General features: G+C 48.5%; 1 protein-coding gene across 2 annotated transcripts in view; it reads left to right on the top strand.

Annotated features, from left to right (window-relative positions):
- Window positions 1-22930, top strand: part of PEX14 (peroxisomal biogenesis factor 14) — a 137339-nt gene that overhangs the window by 100780 nt on the left and 13629 nt on the right. For both annotated transcript variants that reach the window (XM_046010448.1, XM_046010449.1), the window contains exon 4: window positions 9908-10036. In XM_046010448.1, the coding sequence (XP_045866404.1) occupies window positions 9908-10036 (129 nt within the window). The remainder of the gene's footprint in view (window positions 1-9907; window positions 10037-22930) is intronic.

The raw sequence follows: 22930 nt of genomic DNA, 5'->3' as shown, positions 1-22930 counted from the left end.
AGAGAGAGAATCTCAAGCAGATGTCATACTGAGCACAGAACCCAGCACGGGGCTTGATCTCAAGACTCTGAGATCATGACCTGAGCCGAAACCAAGAGTCGGATGCTCAACCCACTGAGCCACCCAGGCGCCCCTGAACATTTTTAATACTGTTGAGATAAAGTGCTGACTTACCTTCTAGAAGCTTCTCGGGTTGCACTTCCACAGCAGACTTCTCAGTTGGCACTTCCTTTGCCAGCTTTGGGGTATTCTCATGCCCAAAAGTCATTTTTATTTTGAAGAAATTCAATCTTAATAACTTTACCAACACATCTGAATGATACGCCCGGAGCGAGGGCAGGATGTCAGTGTCTCCTTTCAACATGAATAGAGGTTTGGAATACTTCCCCTATGTTGTCTGGAGTCGTGCGGATTCCTGAGCGTCCCCACCCGCGGGCACTGGGACCTGAGCTAGACCACTAACTGTCCCTGTAGCCCAGCTTCCTTACCTGTAAACTGGGAGCCAGAGGGGCTACCCCTGTCACCGCTCGCTGCATGGGCTACACGCTGCACAGGCCCACGGGATGCCACGGGTACAGTGACATGGGGCCCTGCTCCTGTTTAGGATTCAAACAGTTAAAAATACAAAAACTCCTTAAATTATTCTTTGACACTTGGGCTTAATAAATTTTGGTTGTTATTTCTAGGAGAGTGGAAATGTGAATGATTTTTACTTTTCGTATTTTTATTTTCTGCGTGTTTTGCAGTCGATGTGCTATTTTTACTGTCAATAGATACGTCTCTGTGTTACAGATCTTATGTTTATATATTATACAATATTACATGTTTTATATTATAAATAGAAGATAGACAAAATATTCTTTCAGCCTAAGAAATTGAGGCGGAAAGAGGTCTAAAGGAGGCTGCCATTTAACAGGTAGGGAAGATGAGGTCTTGGTTCTCACACTGCCTAGCAAAATCAACTCTCAAATATTTATGCATTTGGTTGAATACTAAATATTTATCTCTGCGCTAGTAATGTTGACTCTAGCAACCAATACCAAAGTCATTGTGCTACACACATAGGTGGTGACAAAATAATTTGTGTACTGTATTGGCCTATTAGGACATAGAATGTTTTAATGTGTGAATATCAGATTAACGTGAAGACTTTTTAAAAAGTTTGATAGCTGCATAGTAATTTAAAACTTCAGGAAGTAAGTCGAATGCCAAATAGTAAGCCTTTTCATCATATATTTAAGATTCAGGATGTTAAAGAAAATCCCAAATGAACATTGAACCATCACAGCGTTCAGCGGAGTGACTGTGTCTTGGTACACTGAGCTCTGGTGCTACCGTTCTCCTTAAGGAGCAAAAATCTCCACCTTGATTTGGGTCCCACAGTAAGTCGTTTCCCAAATCAGTAACATATGAAACAGCTTATGGCTGTCCCTACCATCCCAAAGCAAATGTTTGTTTTGTTGCAGTGATGGAAACATTTCCATTGGCGAAGCAAATATTTAGAGCTGAAAGAAACATTTGGGCAGCCAGGATGTGTCAAAATAGAACAGATGCCTGCCTTTTAAAAACACACATTAAAAAAAAAAAAAAAAAAGAAGAAAGCAAGCTACCTTATACTTGGCTGCTGTGGTTACAGCCACAATGGGTTAAGCAAGAAATCAGAAAATGTGGATATCGTTCCAGTCTGTTTCTGGGCTCGTTTCTATACCTTTTTCTGTCTTGGTTTTTCTCTTCCAGGAAATGGGGATTACCATTTTAAGTGATCTTGCTCCGGATTCAGGGATTTTGCCCCCTCCCCCCCACTTCTCGATATTTTTTTGTTCTTAAAAAGTAATTTATCCTTTGGGGGCACTGGGGTGGTTCAGTGGGTAAAAGCCTCTGCCTTCGGCTCAGGTCATGATCTCAGGGTCCTGGGACGGAGCCCTGCATCAGGCTCCCTGCTCAGTGGGGAGCCTGCCTTCCCCCTCTCTCTGCCTGCCTCTCTGCCTACTTGTGATCTGTCTGTCAAATAAATAAATAAAATCTTTAAAAAGAAAAAGTAGTTTATCCTTTTGAATTGGAAATATATTCACATGGAATACAGTTCCTAAGGATAGACAGTGTAAAGTCTGTCTTCAGCCTCTGTCCCCAGCTAGGTCTCTTCTCTGTCTGTAACCAGAGTTACTTCTGTCCTCTCTCTCTCTCTTATTTTATGCCCGCAATGACTAACTAGATATGTTTGTGTGTGTGTAGATACATATATTTTTTTTTTTTTGACACAGAAGTTCTATCTACCCTTTACCTTGTTTTCTCCCTGTGGTCATATACATTCTTTTTGTTTTTCTTTTTGAAACGATTGATTTTAAGAGTTTGCTTATCAAAACTGTTCTAGGTGTGTCTGATAGTAGAGGGGAGCAGGCATGTCAGGCTGCTCATACTTAACACCCCCCCATAAAAATAACTCAGTGTTGAAAATCTGGTTCTGCCTCTGGACTCACTGGGGGCTGTAGGTGAGTCACTGTCCCTCTCCATATCATTTTCTCTTGATTTTTAAAACAGAAGAAAAAGGAAAGGAAAAGAACAGGTCAAGCAGATGAGCTTCAGCTTTTCTGCTGGATCTGAATTTCTTGCTTGGAAGTCAAAGGTGGAAAAAAAATTGAAAAAAAAAATACACTTCTTCACCTCTTCTAAAACAGGAGCAGGATTCAAGTAGAGTTAAAAGTGCTTATTAATTTGGGTTTTGCACAAACATACCTTTGGCTTAGCTGCCCTTGGCATTCAGATAGCTGTGATGACTGATTATCACACCCTTCGGTCTTTAAAGACACAGTTCTTCCCCAGGACTTGTACAGGGTGCCGTGGCAGGGCTGGCTTAGCCTGTTGCCAAGGACCTGCTGGCGTAGATGCTGCCGTCCACAGCCGGCAACAATATTTGCCGTGCTATTAATCCTTTGGAATTGATGATCAAATAACAAAATCAACTCCTCTTTGTTTTTGTTTTTAATTTAGCGGAGAGGGATTAAAAGGAAAAAAAAACCCTTTAGACTATAGATCTAAAAATAGACATCGTGGCTGCTGATTGGAAACCCTCCCAGTCTTTCATATGAGAGATCTCAATTTGTGTTACACCGAGGGGCAGCTCACTTCTGTCTTGTTCACCAGTTATACTACTCCCCAGAGAAGCTCAATAAATTTTATAGGGAAGTTTCCTCCTTAGGCGGAAGGAGCTAAGCTCAGTGACTGGTGTGGCTGAAGTAATTTAGGGCTCCAAGGGAGTACGTCTGGCTGTGGCATAACGTATCCGAAGTAAATGTACAAAACTTGTGATCCTGGCCATTGATGCTGCTGAGCACCGGGTCCCGTGGCCCCAGCCTGCCTGATTTGGAGTGAAATTGATCCCTGAAACTTGCATTTAATTCGCGGCTCAGACAGTCCTGCAGTCTTCACTAGTGGAGGCTGCAAAGCCTGCCTGCTGTTGTGCTGGCGTTTTCACCACCAACTGTTTGAAACATCCAAACTTGGACTTGGCTGAGTTTTTACATCTCTCATCTGCCTCTCTGAGACGCAGAGGAATCCTCTTCCTCTGACTTCAGGGGAGCAGCCTGCCTTCCCTTTCAGACTTACAGTAGAGCAAGGCTTCCCGGTTCCTCCGTCTCGAAGCTAACAGTGCAATACATTTTGCATTGGCTTTTTACTCAGTGATTTATACTAGGAGACGTGCTGGGTGATATCCAGTGTCCTTTTGTCTTTGTGTTTATTTTTCTTGCGCATTTAATGTATTTAAAGGATATATTGTCTTTATGGTTCACTGGGATAAGGACGGGGTTGGTGCAAGTTTTAATGAGGGGTCCCCGGCTCCCTGTGTTGAGATGAGAATTATATTCATGGTTGGGTATCTTTCTTGCTTTCCTTAGGTGGCAGGAGGCAGTGTTTTGCTGCTTTTTGAACGAGCATTTCTACCTAACGATTTTTAGAAGGGTACTGTGAGGGCATTCAATTTCAGGGCATCACCAGCGACTTTTTTCCTGCTGTTTAAACTTTCCTCGTTTAAGGAGACAGGAAAGTCTCATGTCTTGTTCCTGAATTTACGTATTCGTGTCAGGGTGGTGGGGACCGGCCCTACCATCAGGTCAATTTTTATAAAAACTCTCATTCGTGAGGTAATGATATTTGGAACTAGTTTTCTCAAAAACTGTTTTCGCCGCTTGGGAATAGTTAATCAGTAGGGGAGAAAGCACTTGGCTTATTTGCTTAATATTTTAACCAAGTGAATTAGACAGGTTGGGGGGCTGGGGGAGGGGATAAGAAAGTGGGTGGGGGAGGCCCCATAAACAAGGTGATATATAATATTTTTTTTGTTCTCCTTTTAAATAAATACCGATCAGCTTTATGTTCAGAGACAATAGGAGCCGTTGGCTTAAATTTGCAGTTTACTGTATTTATGGCTGTAATATCAAGGTGCTGCCGTCGTAATTTCATGCCCCAATGAGAAGAGCAAGGTCGAAGCAAATGCTTCCATCGGCATCTGCTAACACACTGACTCATAAACAAGGCCCGGCTGGATCAGGTGGCACGGAATAATACAGGCTAATGAAATACAGCACAGCTTTCCATTACTGTTAGTTTTTACAGTGTCGTCATTACGTGTAATTTATGTTTAAAAAATTCAATTTTATACAAGGCACTGGGAAATAGGGGTCTACAGGTCATCCAACGACTTTTAGAGGCTCTGAGAGTCCTTATTGTACTCTACTGTTCCAACAAAATGTTAATAAAATAAAATAAAAATACTTTTTCCCCTCCCCCCCCCAAGCCTTTTCTGAGAGAGTTGATTTTTCTTTTAATTTGGGGAGTATTTTTAGCCAGCTGTCTTCTCTGCCTCATCTCCTCTCAGAGTGCGCATGGGGAGATAACTAGTGTTCTCAGAGAGGTGACCCCCGCACGGTCTCCGCGCGTCCCAGATGAATCACCCAAGTCCTGTGCATGGGCGGACTGTGACAGGGGAGGAAGATGGTCCCAGTGGCCAGCCCGCAGCTGCTGCCCTTTGCTGCTGGCCCTCTGGCCCTCTTCCCTAATCCCAGCCAGACTTGACATTTTTATTATAAAACTCAGGCCCGGCTGGAAGGTGCCGTTGGGTGTTCATTACCTTGCTTATTTCCAAACTATTCCTAACCCCGCTGTCCCGGTGGTTGTTTGACCTACAAGATGCAGGGAATGCTGCTGTCTGCTGTCACCCGTCTTTCTGCTTCACCTGCATAGGGCCAGGCCCCGTGGCAGTGCCCCGCGGTCACTGGGGACAGCACCGAGGTGACTTATTCTGAGAAGCCCTTGCACTGCCCATCCCGCAGGGAAAAGCTCTTCCCGCTGCCCAGTCTTGTCTGAGTCGGTGGGAAAGAACCTGCCTCCTTGTGCTCCCAGCCAGCAGGCTGCAGCTCACAAAGTCAGCCCGTTTGGTTTTGTTTGCATTTGAACCGAAACCTTCAGAAAAAGAAAACAAACCTGTGGATTTTCTAGGGTATACAAATAAGCAGGTGTGGTAGCCCCAAGGCACTTCAGTTGCCCGCAGCAGTAACAAGGGGCTTGATTAATCAATAGCTTGTAGCTTGCTTGCTCTGTTCTTTTAAAAGAATCCCACCCTGGAGAAAGTGTTGGAAAAGAAATCTTTGGCCAGCTCCCGCACAGGGGCAGCAGCCATCTCCTTGTAAAGGGCACTGGTTCTGGAAGTAGATTGCAGACAGCCGAGGACAAGGAGTCCACCCTGATGGCTGGTGCCCGGGACCTTCGTTTGCACAGTGTGCAAGCACTGAGAGCTCTTGGTTTTGCCAGTCAGGCAGCTGTGGCCTTTTTTCTTTTCTTTTCTTTTTTATTTTAAAGATTTTACTTATTTGAGAGAGAGAAAGAATGAGCAGTGGTAGGGGCAGAGGGAGAAGCAGATGCCCCCGCTGCTGAGAGAGAGCCGGACTTGTGGCTCCATCCCAGGACCCTGGGATCATGACTTGAGCCGAAGGCAGACGCTTCACCGACTGAGCCACCCAGGCGCCCCCAGACACCTGCGGTCTTGAAGGTGAAATGACACTGCCTCTCAGGGGCAGGCGTCCTGGCCTTCTCACTTTGGACAGGTGCCCTCGCTCCTTTCTCCTCCTCTTGGCCAAAGCTAGTGAGTGGACAGAATACCTAAGCGGGACTTTTAGTTTTATTCTCTGTCAATGATACGTTTTAACTGTCACAGACCAGGGCTGGTAGCTCTTGGAATTGGCAAGTGGCAGAGGTTGACGTTACTGAAAGCGTGTGAATGCAAAGTGCTGGTGATACCACGTAATGCAAACTGATACTCCAGCTGAAAGAAAATCTTGGGCTTTACTTTATCGAAATTGGCTGATTCTTCCAAAGGTGGCAGCTAAAGGAAGACTTGAGGGCAGGAAGTTTTCCTGCCCCGGGATGGCGACACCCTTTGCCCCCATCTCTGCTCTGCTCAGCCCTTGCACCGTCCCTCTGCGGTTAGATTTTTCCTTGCAGATAGCAATCAACTGGAAGGAAGTGTGTGTGTCTAATTTGCATGAGATTATTTAAAACAACAACAAAAAAAAGGTCTGCATTAGTCAGGGTGATGGTAAACAACGCAGAGATGCCTTTTATAATATAGCCTGTGCCTCAGCCTTCACGGCCAAATATAATTCACTTCCAATTGGCGGTTTCCTTTATTATTCCTTTTAACCTTTGGGATTCTGCAAGGTCTAGATCTAAGCTCCCCGTCGCTTGTCTCACGGGGGTGGGCGGGGACCTGGATGTCCTGTGTGTGGGTCCTGTAGCTGTCCCTCTTCCCGAAGGCAGGGTCGGTTCAGCACCAGGAGCCCATGACTGCACAGTTAACTGCTGTGTTCTGAAGGAGAGGACACCCCTTCCAGCCGAGTCTCCGTGAGTCCGATATATGAGTCCCCTGAGTTGAGAGAGTCCTGAACCTGAGCCTGAACCTGGCTGGCCAGTGCCCCCGAGCTGGGGACACTCCAAGGAAGGGGGCTCTGAGGGAAGCATGGGCACCGGTCTGTGAGAGGCCTCCGGATTTACTGGGAGTTAGAATATTAGAACGACGCGGGGACACTACCCTTGTCATTCCGGAGTTGTACAAAAAGTTGTCCCGGTGTCATTTGCAGATAGGGTGCAGGCGCTCTCCTCCTGTGCTTCTTTGGTCTCTCGCCTCCCAACACCATTCGTCAGCCCTCGCCTGGAGCTGGGGGTGCCACGTGGGGCTCAGAGAGGCCATCTGGTGCTTCTCGCAACCTCTCACAAGCTTGAAGACGTAAGACGTGGTCTCAGAAGCTGCCTTTTGTTGTTTCTGTGCTCGAAGGGGCGGTCACCAGGCCCCAGACAGAGAGCTGTGGAGCCGCGGGTCGTCAAGCCAGCAGCACCGTGCCCTGCCTCGCTGGTTCTGAGGCACGTTTTCCCCCTCCTTGGGCTGAGTTGTTGTTCTTTATCTGTTAAATGAACGCAGTGACTGGGATCATGGTCCAGCTCTGAAATTATATTATTCAGTGAGATCATGAAAATGCCTTTTTTTTTTTTTTTTACAAGAAGAAAAGTGATTCATTTTATGTAACTAAATCAAAATCCTGGCTCTCCGGAGGACTGGGGATATCAGAATTCCAGCCAATGTAAATTTAGAGCATCAAATGATAAGGTCTCTGAAAAACAAGAGCTTGGAAGGAAGTGCTGATGCCCTTTAAACCGCGGCCTCACTAGTGGGCTCGGCTGCAATAATGCAAGGAACATGTTTTATTAGGAAAATAGGCTTTGTAGGAGCTGTGGGCCAGAGGGCAGAGCAACGGGCAGGGAGTGCTGTCCCTTTAACCAGCTCCGCTCTCAGGGCCGCAGCACAAGCCGGTGACTTACTGTATATTTCCCCAGCGTTAAACGTTCTCGTACTTGTTTATATTTGAAAGAGCCAAAAGGGAAAATGAGAAAGCAACTGAATGCTCCTTTTGGGAAAATTATCCTCATTTGCAGCCAGCGGCTGACAAGGCACACAAACCACCAGGTTTATGAAATCCCAGGGTGTACTGGTGACCACCCGTCCCGGCCCATGCCGCATGCGTGCCTGCTTCTCCTGCGGCTGATGATGAACTCGTTAAAACCGGGTCTTTCCTCCCAGAACTCTGAAGGGGGTTCCCCTTCCCCTTTGGAAGTTGAGGGCCGTGCCTCCAAGCTGGATGGAACCTGAGAGACACACGCTCAGGGTTCCTGCCCGGCTGTCCTGCTCCCTGTTTCTCTCAGGAGGCCTTTGGGGCAAGCGGGGAATTTGGGAGGAGGAGCGGCACAGTATAGCCCCACATACTTTTGTCCCTGAAGGTGCTGGCGCCGGCCTTTTCATCTGCCCTGACAGTGCGTGGAGAGCGGGGTGTGCTGTGGGGGGAGGAGGGCCAGCAGCACTCAGGCTTCCCAGAGGGGCGGCCTTGCCCACCGCTGGCTGGCTCCCCTGGGTGCCGAGAGGGGGAAGGGGCAGGGCCGCGGTTTCAAAGGGGGCACAGTGCTCAACTGCTCAGCGCAGGGAGGGGCAGGGCCCGCAGTCAGAGTAGTTCAGGCCTTGTTGCCGACCTGGGAAGGGGCAGAGGCGCTCAGCCTGCCACATGCCAGTGTGGTGTGGGCAGCACTGGGCTTCGGAGCATTAATGTGCTCCATCTGTCAGCCCCGTGGCACAGAGCGTGCGGCACCGAAGCTGGAAGATGCCCGTCCTCCGAGTACTTCCTCTCCCCCCCGGGGCGGATCCACGGTGCCACGGCCCGGGTGGAGAGCTGCCCGCCAGTGGGGAGAAGCTCTCGGCCCCTCGTGTAAAGGCTCTGTGTGGCAGCCGCCCTGGATCCTGGGATTCCTGGAACAGCACAGGCTGGCCAGAGGGGTGTCTGCAGACTTAGCGATATCTCCCCACTGCTGCTCCCACTCTCGGTGGCCCGAGCACTTTTGTACCCACTGTACCCACTTCTCGGACCGGCCTTGTGGGCAAGTCTTTCTCATACCTGTGCGCCACACCTGTTCCTGTTTGTCGGTGAGTGGGCACACTCGTCCTCTTCCCACAGGGCCAGCGTCCCCAGTCGGCCGCAGCCGTGTACCCCCTGGAAGTGGGGTCTCATCTGGCCCACCCCGGCCTGTTACTCTCCCGTGGGCAGATCCTCGCCACACCCGGCAGCCACTGCAGATGGCGCCCTGCCATTCCCCGGCCGTCCTGAGCACAGCGCGCTGGTGTCGGAGGATTAAGACAAAGAGAAGCGGAAAAGCTAGCCAAGGGCGGTACAGGCAGCCTGTGCTAGGCTAGAGCAATAACCATCTGAAAGTTTGGGCCTGGCCTTGTTTTGATCTGTTTTCTTGTTTTATTTTCTTCTTTACATTCTATATCCCATTCATACTAATCACAGTCAGTCCTGATTTTTCTTTTTATTTCTGCATTTGTCATAAAATAAAGCAAATTATTCCCGTCTTCGGAAACGATCGAGACTAATTAGTCGTCTCACCCAATAATTAGTTTTTTGTTTCCCTGTCTGTTTTCATGCATTATTGTTAGTTTTTCCCCCTCTTTTTTTAACACCATTACAGATTAAAATGAGTCACATTTGCAGTTGATGGTATCTGTTTTCGGGGGAAGAATGGAGAATTGCAGTACGGAGTGACTTCAAAAGCAGCAATAAACTCAAGGATAAATTAAGGAAATTGAATGAGCCACATTTGGAAGCAGTGTGGAGGCTAATATTCTGTCGCTTAAGGTTAAATTGCAACTGAGAGAGGTTCCGGAGAATCCGAAATCGGAGAGGAAACTTACCAGGATGCTAGGCACTCTGTGGCTCTCAGGGTCTTTTCTCAACGAAGATTTTGAAGAGTTCGTTGTGTCCAGGGACAGTGGCAAAAGGTATTCACCTGCAATTATGTCCTCTTCTCCCCCCAGGGCTGACAGATGAAGAGATCGATTTGGCTTTCCAGCAGTCGGGCACGGCTGCCGACGAGCCTCCGCCCTTGGGCCCAGCCACACAGGCAGTTCCTGTCCAGCCCCCGCACCTCATTTCTCAGCCGTACAGTAAGTCATCCGCTCACACTCCTGCTTTGACCTTGACCGGGGCTCAGGACTCTGGCCAAAGAGCAGTGCTTCCCAGCTCCCAAACGCAGAAAGCCAGGGGGGTTTAACTGGGACTGGTAGACTAGCTCTTGGGTTTTCCCAAAGGAATGTGCCACACCCAGATCCTCTCCTAGACAAACTTTTAAGTATGTGACAAAGGTTTAAGAAGAGACGAGGGACCAGAGTAAATGAGTATATTGTGTTGTTTCAAATATTCTGGTTACAAGTAAGAATCTATAAAAGTATTTCTTGGTTCTGTTTCTATTTTCTTACACCGTGCTTTGCGCGTCACTCTTTCATCAGGTACGTGAACGTCTGATTCATGACCCCGTTCTAAGCTCACTGAAATGACTCCTCTCCTAATTTTACTTTTTTTTTTTTTAAGATTTTTATTTATTTATTTATTTGACAGAGAGAGACCACAAGTAGACAGAGAGGCAGGCAGAGAGAGAGAGGGGGAAGCAGGCTCGCCGCCGAGCAGAGAGCCCGATGTGGGACTCGATCCCAGGACCCTGAGATCATAACCTGAGCCGAAGGCAGCGGCTTAACCCACTGAGCCACCCAGGCATCCCCTAATTTTACTTTTTAAAGTTAATGTTAGTAGATTTGGGGTGGCTCCTTCCTTCCTCCCTTTTCCCTTCCCCCCTTCCTCCCTTCCTCCCTTCTCCTGGCTATACCATGTGTATTTGTGTGGTGACCGTCTCTTAGAGAATTTCAAATTAAACGTAAAAAGGTCCTTTTTGAGTTCACTTTTAATTATTACATGAGAACATACCCATGCTGTTTTTAAGCGAAGCTGTTTGAAGAATAATGCTTCTTCAAACTGGTAATAAATGTACAATCTCCAAAATACGGCTAGAACCCCTTCTTTAAGTCACTTACGAAAAGTCGAAAAAGATTAAAATTCACTTCAGAGTGATGGAAAATAGCTCAAGTTTCATGTCTTGAACATAACTCAGCCTCGGATCTGTTGTCTTTCAAAATGCCTTTTCTGTAATTGTCTTCATTTTAATTGTCTATCTCGGAAGTTTTATTTTTTCAAAACTTGTTAATTTAAAACAGTGTTAGATGTCAGATTTTGGAAGGCATAACAAAATGCCTTCCAAGCCGGGCTTGTTTGGACCCCACCACGTGGTCTGGCCCCTTACTCTGCCGCCCTTACGGCCTCAGGCAGTGCAGGGGCCTGGGCGGTGGGTTATGGTGTCACAGATCTCAGTTAGACATCTCCTTTTGCTTTCTGGATAAGGCTGAATGGGCGAGGTCAGGGAACAGAATTCAAGTTCACTTCATCCGCAGTCACCTTGTCTCACAAACCACTGGCATCCTCTGCCCTCTGAGACCCAAGAAACTGTGCTCAGCGGTGAGCCCTTGTACTGGAGCTACTGAGTCAGGAGCGACCACGTGTCAGCCTGGGACCCACGTCTCCTTCCTGGCCAGCATTCTTTCCCATCTGTTGTGTTTGTTTTGGGTCACTAAACATACTCTCCATGTTTCCTTCTATCCAAAGACTAGGTCTCCACACTTTTTCTTTAGTCATGTCCCCGGGCCCAGCCATTTAATGGGATTTGTTGAGGACAGGCAGTGGCAGCTGGGGTGCAGAATTGTCTAAGACGCACATCTGTTCTGTTCCAGCTGTTCCTCCATGGCTTAAAACCAAACAGGTCTCTCGGCTACTTAGAAACTTCTTGCTCAGAACAGATTGTTCCGGTGGTCACAGAGTTGGCCTAAAACCTCATGTGCGTGTTGACTTCTGGTAGGCACAAGGGGTTAAACTGTTGGTCTTTCTGAAAAAGGAGAAGGGGGGTGTGGAGGGGGACAGTGCCGTCATCTAGATTCTTCTGTCCAGGTCTCTCTGAGAAGAAGCATTACACGTTTAGGTATTTAGGTAGGAGTATTTTTAAGAGTCTCCCAGCCCTAAAAATAAAATACATCTTCTTAGAGACAGACTCCTTCCTGCTTTGACGCTAGTATAAAAACAATGGTAATGGCAATTTGAAATCCCTGGAGTTTCTGCTCGTCATCGTTGCGCTTCCCTCCTCTTGGACTGTCACACCGCTCCTTTCAGCTCGGGGGTGACTCTACCTCTTCACTTCTGTACTTTTGCCAAGAGGTGTCAAAACTGCTCAAAAGGAAAAAAAAAAAAAGCTTGATTTTGATTAATATAGAGAAACAAGACTTTGCCTGACTGATAATAAAACTGATAAATGACATTTGAATTACTTGTAGCGGTAATTTATTACATAAAATATCTTTTATTTGACATGCGATTAGTTGCTGGAAGCATCACTCAATCTGACTAGTTTAAACATGCTCTAAAATGAACCCCAGTAAAAACCAGGGCTGTCTGCTGCCGGCGTTATGAAATACACTAATCCTGGAGTGAGGAAAAAATCTGACTTTAAATATTTAAATGATTAATTGGGTTTATATATTTTTTTTACCTTTCTAACCCCCTTAATTACAAGCAAACTCAGGGGAGTTTCTGAACTAGGTGTGCAATCTGCATGCTTATCACTGAGGCATTGTCTGCGTCCCGGGAGGGATTTATGGCCTCCGCTCATGTGTATTCCTGCCCATTTCACATCTAGAGCCCTTTCCTTTCCATGTCTTGGCTCTTTAAGGACAGATAGTCCATCTCTGAACCTTAGCCCAGAAAATGGGATCCTCTGGCTCAGCCCCAGATGCTCACGTCTTGAGGAGGGGTAAGCTTTTCAAGACCGCCCGGGGGAGTCCGGTGCTCTTGGATGATCCCCTTTGGACCCACTGGCCCTTATGCTTTGGTGGCAGATGTCCCACTCTGTACCTCTTTTGGTATCTCTGCTCTTTGGTGAATGCGGTTGACCTTGAGATGGTAGCAAATGCCTGTGTCAGCAAAGAGAACTTGGACACCTGCCAGAAAGGTACCAGGTCAAATCCATCCGTGTTTGCTAAGCATCTACTGTGTGTCATCAGAGATACAAAACATGATCCTTAAAAATCTTACAGGCTCTCTGGGAGAGAAAAGATGAACTCTTAAGAAAAGGATAATAATCGAAGACATTGTGATTTAATGCCAAAATTAATTATACAGACAAGAAATTCCGTAAGAATACAGAAAAGAGAAAAATTAATGTGGGCTAGAGAAGTCAGAGAAGTCTTTGTGAGAGCAGTAGGAGGTTGACATTGAGGGGAAGCTTGATGTCACCTGGTGTGAGAATAAACCAGTGTTGTCAGGGCTCAGAGGAAAGTCAGGCAGAGCTCAGGAAAAGTCAGACTGGGATTCGAGAGGAAATCTGATGTTCTCTGCTTCTCGTTTTGCTTTCTTTTTTCTCCAACTTTGAATCAGGAATCGGTACGTGTGTATATTCACAGCGCCTATCCAGTCCTGAGCGTAAAGTTCTGATAAGTGCTTGATTGATTTCCTGCAAGCTGTTTCCCAAAGAAACAAGAAGCAAGGTAGCTTTGGGATTTAGGCAGGGCCATTGTAAATTTTGTAGGATAATATTTTTTTCTTAGGCTTAAATATTTTCCCTCACTGTCTTTGTTAACCAACTTAGGCCTTTTCAAGAGTGACCTGTATAGCTCCAGTTAGGATGTACGTGTGTGAGGTTATTGAAAGGCTTTGACGTTTGATTAGAAATCTCGAGAGTGTGGGTTCTTTCTCACCATGCTTCTTCATAGCCCTGTTTAGCACCCTGTACTTACCTTGGCTATCTTCATTCACTGAGCAAGCATTTATTATTTCATTCCTGCTATGGGCCAGGCACTGTGCTAGACCCCTACAGGGAAGAGATTAATAAGGCCTAGTTGCTTTCTCTAGTTTTTCCTGTTGAGCAGAAAAGGCAGTTAAGCAAACAGCGGCGCCTGCGAAGTAGGTCCAGGTGAAGCCGTGGCGCAGATGAGGCAAAGGGGCGCTTCAGACCGTGGGAGAGGCTTACCTGGGCGGGCGGAGGGGGACATGGTCAGTTCATTCACCAACCAAGATGGGTAAGAGCACCCAGGCTAACAAGGCAAAGGCACACGGACCGTCAGAAGTACATTGATTTTTTTTTTTTTTACATCAAAATGTGTCACCTAATCATTCTTGAGGCTGTATTACCTGTCTGACCATATTATTCTTAGACTAATATGACAATTACTTATATCATCTGAGAGGATGCTGCGTGGAGTTCGGGAAGGTGTTCTGGGACTGAGTGAGGGGCTCTCCAGATGCTCTGCCGGAGCGCCTTCCCCTCTTTGCCCGGCCAGCTCATTGCTGTCCCTCAGGGTCCGGGGCAGACACCAGCTCCTCCAGGGACGCTCTTGGATGCCTCTGTTCCAGCAGGACGGAGGTTCCCTTTGGCCTGCGCTCAGTCCGGTTTCCTGCCATACTACCCTTAAGTGTGTATTCACTTGTCTTTTCTTTTATGTCGGAGTTCTGGAATTAGAGGCTTCTTTTCTTTTTTTTTTAAATCTGTAGCCCAGCACTCAGCCTCAGCTCTGGAAGTGCTTGTGGAATGGGTGGGTGGTAGCGGAGATGCGCGTGGGAACCGACAGGCCGTTTCTGTAACACCGCCAGCGGGGGTGGGGGGCTTCCCAGGCAGCCAGCGAGTGGGGCCTCCTGCGTGCTCGGCCATGCGGGCTGCGGGAGCAGAGGACGGGCCTTGCCTTCATGAGGCCGCCGTTTGACCATTTAGAGGAAAGCCCAGTGCTTGCGGGAGTCCAGCGAGGACTAACCCATGCCATCTTGCTGGGGGCGACGGGGAGAGCTTTCGGAATTTATGAAGGCACATCTTGCTTTTGACTTACATAGGAGTGTTTGGTTTGTGTATTGCAGGAAATATTTCTCTGATTTCTAGGAAATTATATTTTTTCTTTTGCCCGTGTGACTGGTTTAATAAGTGGTTTAGCATTTCGAGAGCTGGCACCCTGTGTGTTCTGTGCTTTGTGTTTCCCCCATTGCCGTGCCATGTGGATGCCGCCTAAGTGCCATTTGTAGACCCTGAGGAGGGCAAGTGTCGCAGGAAAGAGCCAAGTGAAGGACCCCATGCCTTAGGTTTCTTAGGCCGCTGAAAGCGTCTTTGGTGCTGGTGGTAGGTAGGATTGCCCACAGTGCAGCCTGTGTTCATTTTACAAGTTTCTGCAACAACTAACAGGAAACCCAAGACAAGAATGGCCTTAAACGAGATGGAAGACTATTTCTCAGTTCTGTGAACGTGCTCTGCACCCCAACACCTGGCCGGCAGCCGGCCTGCGCTCCAGCCCCAGCTGTCCCTTCTGCTGTCCAGCCAGCACGAGGAGGGACAGGAGGGAGAAGGGTCAGCCTTCTAAGGACACACACCCGTCTGCACAGGAGGCTGAGAAGTGCAGTCCTTGTCCCGGTGGGCACGTTCCCAGCTTTTCGTACCCCGCGGAAGGTTTGAGTTAGAAAACACACTGACTGCGGATGATGGTTTCCCTTGGGTGAGAGGAGCACGTGGCTGGTTGCAGTGGTGTTGGAAAAGCTTTAGCTGGTAGAGTAGGTGGGTTTAGGATGCTAATTTGTCATGCTTCATAACTTACATAATGTTACATTCTTTTGTAGGTCTCAGAAATTGCGGGGGGGGCCACTTTAAAAAGTTGAATGTGGGGGCGCCTGGGTGGCTCAGTGGGTTAAGCCTCTGCCTTCGGCTCAGGTCATGATCTCAGGGTCCTGGGATCGAGCCTCGCATCGGGCTCTCTGCTCAGCAGGGAGACTGCTTCTCCCTCTCTCTCTCTGCCTGCCTCTCTGCCTACTTGTGATCTCTGTCTGTCAAATAAATAAATAAAATCTTTAAAAGAAAATCTCTAAAAAAAAAAAAAAGAAAATGCCAAACTCGTTTTCAAAGTGGTTGCACTGTTTCCCATCCCCATCAGCAACGTGTGAAAGATGTGGTCGCCCCGTAGCCTTGCTGTTGGATGTTCTGTCTTTTCTAACGCCAGCAGTTTTCATGAGTATACAGTGGTATCTCATAGTGCTTTGAGATTACGTTTCCGGGATGGCTAATCACGTCGAGCATCTCTTTACGTGCTCACTGCAAAGAAGCATTTGCATAGCTTCTTTCTTGAAGTGGCTGTTCCATCTTTTGCCAATCTTTAATCATCTTCTTGAGTTGGAAGTGTTCTTCCCATCTTCTGGATTCCTGTGCTTTGTTGGATGTCTGTCTGTCAGTATTTCCTCATGGCCCGTGGCTACCTTTTTCTTTTTGACATTGTCTTTTGCAAAAGATTTAAAAATTGCTGATGTCCTTTTATCTTTGGGTTTCTTTTTTTGTTTTGTTTTATTTTGTTGTTTTCATTTTTGTTTTTACAGCTTACGGTTTTGGTGTCTTACCTGTGATGACTTTACTTCACCCAACGTTGGAGAGGTTTTAAAAAAAATTTTTTTTACACGAAGCTACCGAAGTGCATTTTACATATCATAACACTCACCCGTTTCAAAGGTGCAGTTCCTGACTTTCCGTATCTTACTGAGTGGTACACTCATAATCAGTGTGAGCACTTTCCTTCCCAGATGAGATCCTCTGTGTCTGTTTACCAAGACTCTCACCACCCACCCCAGGCAGGCACTAATCTGCCACTGTAAATTTACCTTTTCTGGACATTTCTGGTAAATGGAATCATCCTGTATGTGGTCCCCCGTGCCTGCCTCCTTTCAGTGAGCGCTTTTGTGGCTTCTCCATGGGCTGGCATCCAGCAGCACTTCCCTTGTATTGCTTTCTTCTGTACCCATTGTATGGGCAGACCATCTCGAGTCCAGCAGCTCACCGGCTGACCCACAGTTAGGTTACCTCCAGTTTTGGCCAACCTGAACCACACCACTGAGAGCACTGTGTGCAAGTCCGACGTGGGTGTACGTTTTCAGTCCTCTTGAGTAGACCTCTGGGAGTTAAATTGCTAGGTCATATGGCATTTTTGTATTTCTGGATTTTTCTTAATTTTTCTTTCTAGCCAGCTTTCTTGAAGTATGATTTTTTTTAAAGATTTTATTTATTTATTTGACAGAGAGAGATCACAAATAGGCAGAGAGGCACGCAGAGAGAGGGGGAAGCAGGCTCCCTGCCGAGCAGAGAGCCCGATGTGGGGCTCGATCCCAGGACCCTGAGATCATGACCCGAGCCGAAGGCAGAGGCTTAACCCACTGAGCCACCCAGGCGCCCCTGAAGTATGATTTATACACAAGAAGATTAATCAATTTTAGGGGCATCTGGGTGGCTCAGTTAAGCCTGAGCCTTCGGCTCAGGTCATCATCTCGGGGTCCTGGGATCGAGCCCCTCATCGGCCTCCCTGCTCCGCGGGGAGCCTGCTCCTCCCTCTCCCCTGCCCCTCCCCTGCTTGTGTGTGTGCGTGCTTTTTCTTTCTCACAAATAAATAATCTTTTTAAAAAAAGAATCAATTTTAAGTGTATAGTTTGGTGAGTTCACAAGTTGTAACTCATTTAACTCATGTCACCAACACTACAATTACAATATAGTAAATTTCCATGATCCCAGGAAGTGTCTTTGTGCCCCCCACCCTGCCCCACACCAGTCTTCTCCCCAACATCAGGTTCTTTCGAACCAGCAGTCTACTTTGGATCATGCAATTTCCGCCTTCCAGAAATTTTTCACATAAATGGTGTCATGTAGCAGGTCGTCTTTTGTGTCTAGTTTCTTTACCCCGAGGTAATTCTTTGAGACTGATCCTTTGAGATATATAGACTGATCAGATTACACACACACACACACACACACACACACACACACACACGTATAAATACACACGTTTCTGTGACATATTACCCCCCCCCCCCACATTCCTTTAAAATATGAAAACCGTTCTGAACTCACAGCTGGATAGAAGAAGGTCAAGATGGGGCTTAGCCAAGTGGGCAGTTAACTCCGCTCTTTGGATATATCACAATTTGTCCATCGACTATTGATAATTGTTTGGGTTTCCAGTTTGGGGCTCTTACAAGTAACGAATGCTGCCGTGAACATTCACGTGCAAGTGCAAGCATGCTTCCTTCTCTCTTAGATTCGCACCTGGGGGTAGATTGCATTAGCCACACGTTAGGTGGATGTTTGACTTTGTAAGAAATTATAAGACTAGTTTGCAAAGTGGTTACACCATTTTACACTCCCTTCAACAATGCAGGAGAATTTAAGTTGCTCTGCTTCCTCGTCTGCATTTGGTGTTCTCAGTTTTTAAGTTTAGCCATCCTAGAAATATGTGTGTAATAGAACCTCATTGTACTTTGAATTTGTATCTCTCTAATGACTACTAGTGATATTTTCATGCGCTATGGCCATGCATAGGTCTCTTATGGAGCATCTCTTCCAATCTTGCACTTTTTTCCAAGTCATGTCATTTTATTGTCGAGTTGTATGGATGTAGCCTTTTATCAAGTACATGTTTTGCAGATATTTCCCCCACCTCCAGCCCGTGACGTGCCTTTTTGTTTTCTTGGCAGTGTCTTTTGAAAAGCCCCGATTCAAGCTTTTGATCATGTCCATTTTATTCCTTTTTTCCCCTTTTATGGCTCATTCTTTTTGTTTTTTAAGATGTCTTTGCCCACCCCAAAGATTTTCTTCTCTGGTTTCTTATAACAGCTTTAGAGTTTTTGCTTTTTGGCCCCAGCGTGTGATCTGTTTTGAGTTCATGTTTACGTATGACACAAGGAAGGGGAGGGTCAGGATTCGGTCTCCTCCCCCCGTGGCTCTCCACTTGTCCCGGCACAGGTGTTACACAGATTATTCTCCCCCCGTAGAATTACGTGGGCCTCTTCGTCAGAAGAATCCCTGGACTAGATAAGTCCGGGCCTATTCCTGGGCTCTTCTGAATTCTTACGGTTTAATTAGAGCTCGTATATTTTAGTCTGCGAGTGAGGATACAGATATGACTGTCAGTGTCCTTCCCGTCTAAAGATGATGCTAGCGATAGCATAGCGGCCCATGGGAAGTGGGAAGATTGTCTTTCACAGGATGTTCACGTGAAGACAGGCCTTGGATTTTCAGACGTGACCGCTACGGGGCTACTGTGGTGTCTTTGCCTCACAGCTGTCCAGGTGCTTCTGTTCGGAGCTGTCGTGTTTCTAGCCCCTGCTCTCTGGTCGGTGTGTCCTTCCGGCTGCCGCCAGCCATGCTCTGCCGTGGGCCTCAGTGAGCCCCCTGCACGGTGGCCAGCCCCCCGCAGCTCCACCGGTTACAACTGTCCCCATGGGTCTCTGGCCTCGGTGTGTGTCGCTAGCCCCGCCCCTCCGTGCTGTAACAAGCCCGGGTTTGGCAGACTGGCTTGACGCCAGGACCTTGCTGTGGAGGAGCCTGTCTTATTTAATTTTCAGGGTGGCTTGTTGGGATGATTTGAGCAGCTAGATGCGGCACCGTGTGGCATCACAGCCCCAGCCTTGGGGAGCGTGGAGGGGACCTTGCCCCACGCTCAGGCTGTCGGCCTCCCCGAGGACTTGACAGTTTCTCCGCGTGGTCAGAAGCTCCTCAGACTGCCGCAGCAGGATGATCCTGGGCCGTCCCAGCTCTTCTCTGCTGACGGCCCGTTAGTGGCTGTGGCGTTTCCACGGCATCAGTGAGTCCAGGTGCATGACCAGGTGGCTTCAGGTTCAACGTTGCTGCGATGTGTGTGGGATTGCCAGCCCCACACGTGCTACCCGATGTCCGTTCCGCCTGCTGGGTGAGAATTTCTTGGTCAGTGGAGGTTTGACTAAAGGAATGGAGTCATGTTGGTTTGTGTGTGTTCACGGAATGGTTAGGGAGCCCCAGAAATGCGTCTCTCCTGCCCCCGACGGGGCCGCCGTGCGCCGTGGAGTCGCCTTTGGGCAGCCGGACCTCCGCGGAGAGTGTCCGAGCTCCTGCCAGCGGACAGAGTCCTTGGGAGGTGAGAGAAGCCGTTGGGGTTCGAAGAGCCGCTCGCTCTTCTCCCTGCACGTTTGTCCTTGGACCTCGTTGCCGCCCGAGGCGGAGCAGGGCCAGCAGCGCCCGTGCGGGGAGACACCTGCTGCCACCGTTGACCTCCTCATTCTTCGTGAGATGCCAGCAATGGGGTCTTGGTAAAATACTGGGCCATTCAGCTCACGAGCTGGTCGCGCCTGTTGCGGGAGTGCTGTGGACAATTTGAACCTGAGCGACAGTACACATATCACTGTTCCTCGTTCTTCCAACGTAGCAGAGCTCTGCCCCCTTCAGACAAGTGGCCTGTGCTTGACGAGAAGAGGAGAACGTCCTTGGGAGCCGTCGGGTTGGTGGTGTGGAACCAGGATCTCTGATCTCGGCCTTCGTGTCGGCTTTGTACGCAGACAGGCCTCTGTTTCCAGATTGGAGGCTCAGAAGCTTTTAAAAAGCTCATTCCTTCCACTCCCCTTTCTCCTGAGTGAGAGTGGAAAAGTGACCATCCCCATTTTCTGCCCTTGACTATAAAATTCTGGACCTTCAAGGAGCGTGGGGACCTGCTGCCCTGCTCTCCGTGCTCTTGTGGGGGTCTCCACCCACTTTGGGGAAGATGGGCCCCAGGGTGGGCGGCAGACAGGACTCCAGGCGGTCACGGCTGGGGCTCTGAGCCAGTTTGGGATCACGCCGAACGCTTTCCTGAGAGCCCTTGTCTGTTACCCTTTGAAAGGCGTGCGGCGGGTCAGAGTTCCCTCCATCTTCGTTTCTCTCTTTTTTCATTTCGCCACAAGACAGAATTGTATCACACATCTCCAAAACGAGTAAAATGGCATTTCAGCTTCTTGTCTTTATAGACTCTCTGAACTTTAGGAAAGATCATTCTGGTCCCTTTTCATTAATAATGAAAACCAAGGGGCAATAAAATGTTCTTAACGTGAGCATGTCAGGAGCGAGGCGCGGTGCGGCGGGTGAAGGGTGCGGCCGGTAGGGAGCTACAGGTGTTGCTTGGTGCTGAGGAGGTCAGCGCTCTGGGGAGGTGGCTGCAGCTGTCGCCGGGGCTCCGGTTCGTGGACCCGTGAACTGCCAGTACCCGTTCAACCGTCCAGCTCTGGCGCCCAGAGTGAGAGGCTGCGTTTCTCAAGACAGCGTACATTTGCGGGCAAGAAGGACCCAGGCGGACTTCGGGCTTGTTAGTTTCTTACCCGGTTGCTGCTGTTTTCTTGCAAGGTTTTGAGGGGGGATTTGAGAAGTCGGTGGTGAATAGAGGGTTCTGGACACGTGCCTGTCTTGAAGGTGCTCTCTCTGAGGACTTCGACAGCACGGATGGATGTTCTGCGCCTGGATGAAAGCCCTCCTGGCCAGCGACTCTCTCGAAGAGTGATAAGGTTACTTTGTCTCCACTTTTTCCTCCTAAAAATGAGCTCGTGCTGGATGTTGGGTGTTGTATCAGGGCACTCAGAGCCGAGTGGACTTGGAATGAGACAAACGAGAAGGTTGCCCGGAACTCAGAGCCTCCTGGCTCAGCCAGGTCAGCATGAAAGGTCCATCCACGGCCTTAGCGGTCTCAGAGCTTATGATTTAATGAGCTGCAGCTTGGCCACGTAGATGCTTACTGCCTGGGGGTGTTCCCACAGCAGAACCGCAGGTTCCTTCCTTCTTCTTGTTAAGAGAGGGAGTCGGGGGAGGGACAGAGGGAGAGGGAGAGAGAGAATCCCAAGCAGGCTTCATACCCAGCACAGAGCCCGGGACGGGGCTCCATCCCAGGACCCTGAGGTCATGACCTGAGCCGAAATCAAGAGTCGGACATTTAACCGACTGAGACTGAGCCACCCAGACACCCTGGCGGAGCTCCTTTCTGGAGACAGTTTCTGTGACCCTGCATGTCACTACACAACCCTGGGAGGGAGTGGGGATGTCCTGGCTTGCCCTAACCCACACCCCAGAGCCCAATGCGAGAATGGACAGACACATTTACATAAACATGGATACGCTACACGCCAGAAGACACCATAAGCAGAGTCAAAAGAAAAATACACTGGAAAGGATTTTTCCAATTTTTTAAAAGGATTTTATTTATTTATTTGAGAGAGAGAGAGTGAGCACACAAGCAGGGGGAAGGGCAGGCAGAGGGAGAAGCAGACTCCCCACTGAGCAGGGGGCCCAACACAGGGCTCGATCCCAGGACACTGGGATCATGACCTGAGCTGAAGGCAGACCCGAGCTGAGGGCGACTGAGCCCTACAGGCGTCCCGGTTCGACAACTTCTGTCGTACACAGGGGCTCGTTTTCCAGGCTCCCATTGCTGTCAGCTTGGCCTCCAGAAAGCACATTCAGCTGCATAAGAAGTTCCCATAAAGTGATGAGGACATTGCTAAAGACAGGGAGTAGGGGAGTAGGGATCGTACACAATACACCAAAAAGGACAGGTCGTGCAGGGATGCTCAGTCCTCACTCACAGTGAGGTTCATGCAAATGAAAACGAGCTTGAAGTAGTCTCTTCTGGTTTAGTATGGGCAGCAGTCCGGTGTGATGAGCCCATGTTGGCCCATGTGTTGGCGGCCGTGAGGGGATGGGCACTCTGGGACATGGCTGGTGGGAGTGGACCGGTTCAGCTCCCAGGGAGGACTATTTAAAAATCTCTTTCAGGGGCGCCTGGGTGACTCAGTGGGTTAAAGCCTCTGCCTTCGGCTCAGGTCATGATCCCAGGATCCTGGGATTGAGCCCCACATCGGGCTCTCTGCTTAGCGGGGAGCCTGCTTCCTCCTCTCTCTCTCTGCCTGCCTCTCTGCCTACTTGTGATCTCTGTCGAATAAACAAATAAAATCTTAAAAAAACTCTTTCAGAATTGCACATTGCACCCAGGCTCCTAGGAATTCACGTGTACAGGTGTCCTCGTACATACATGTGAGATGACGTGTGTACACGGCCCTTGGGGCAGCATTGTGTGACATAGTAGAGGCTGGAAATCAGTGGGGAATGGCTTCAATGGAGTATTACGCAG

This window comes from Meles meles, chromosome 1 (genome assembly GCF_922984935.1).
Source record: "Meles meles chromosome 1, mMelMel3.1 paternal haplotype, whole genome shotgun sequence".
NCBI lineage: Eukaryota > Metazoa > Chordata > Mammalia > Carnivora > Mustelidae > Meles > Meles meles.
Note: the sequence above shows the minus strand (reverse complement) of the source record. Positions and strands in the feature narration are given on the sequence as shown.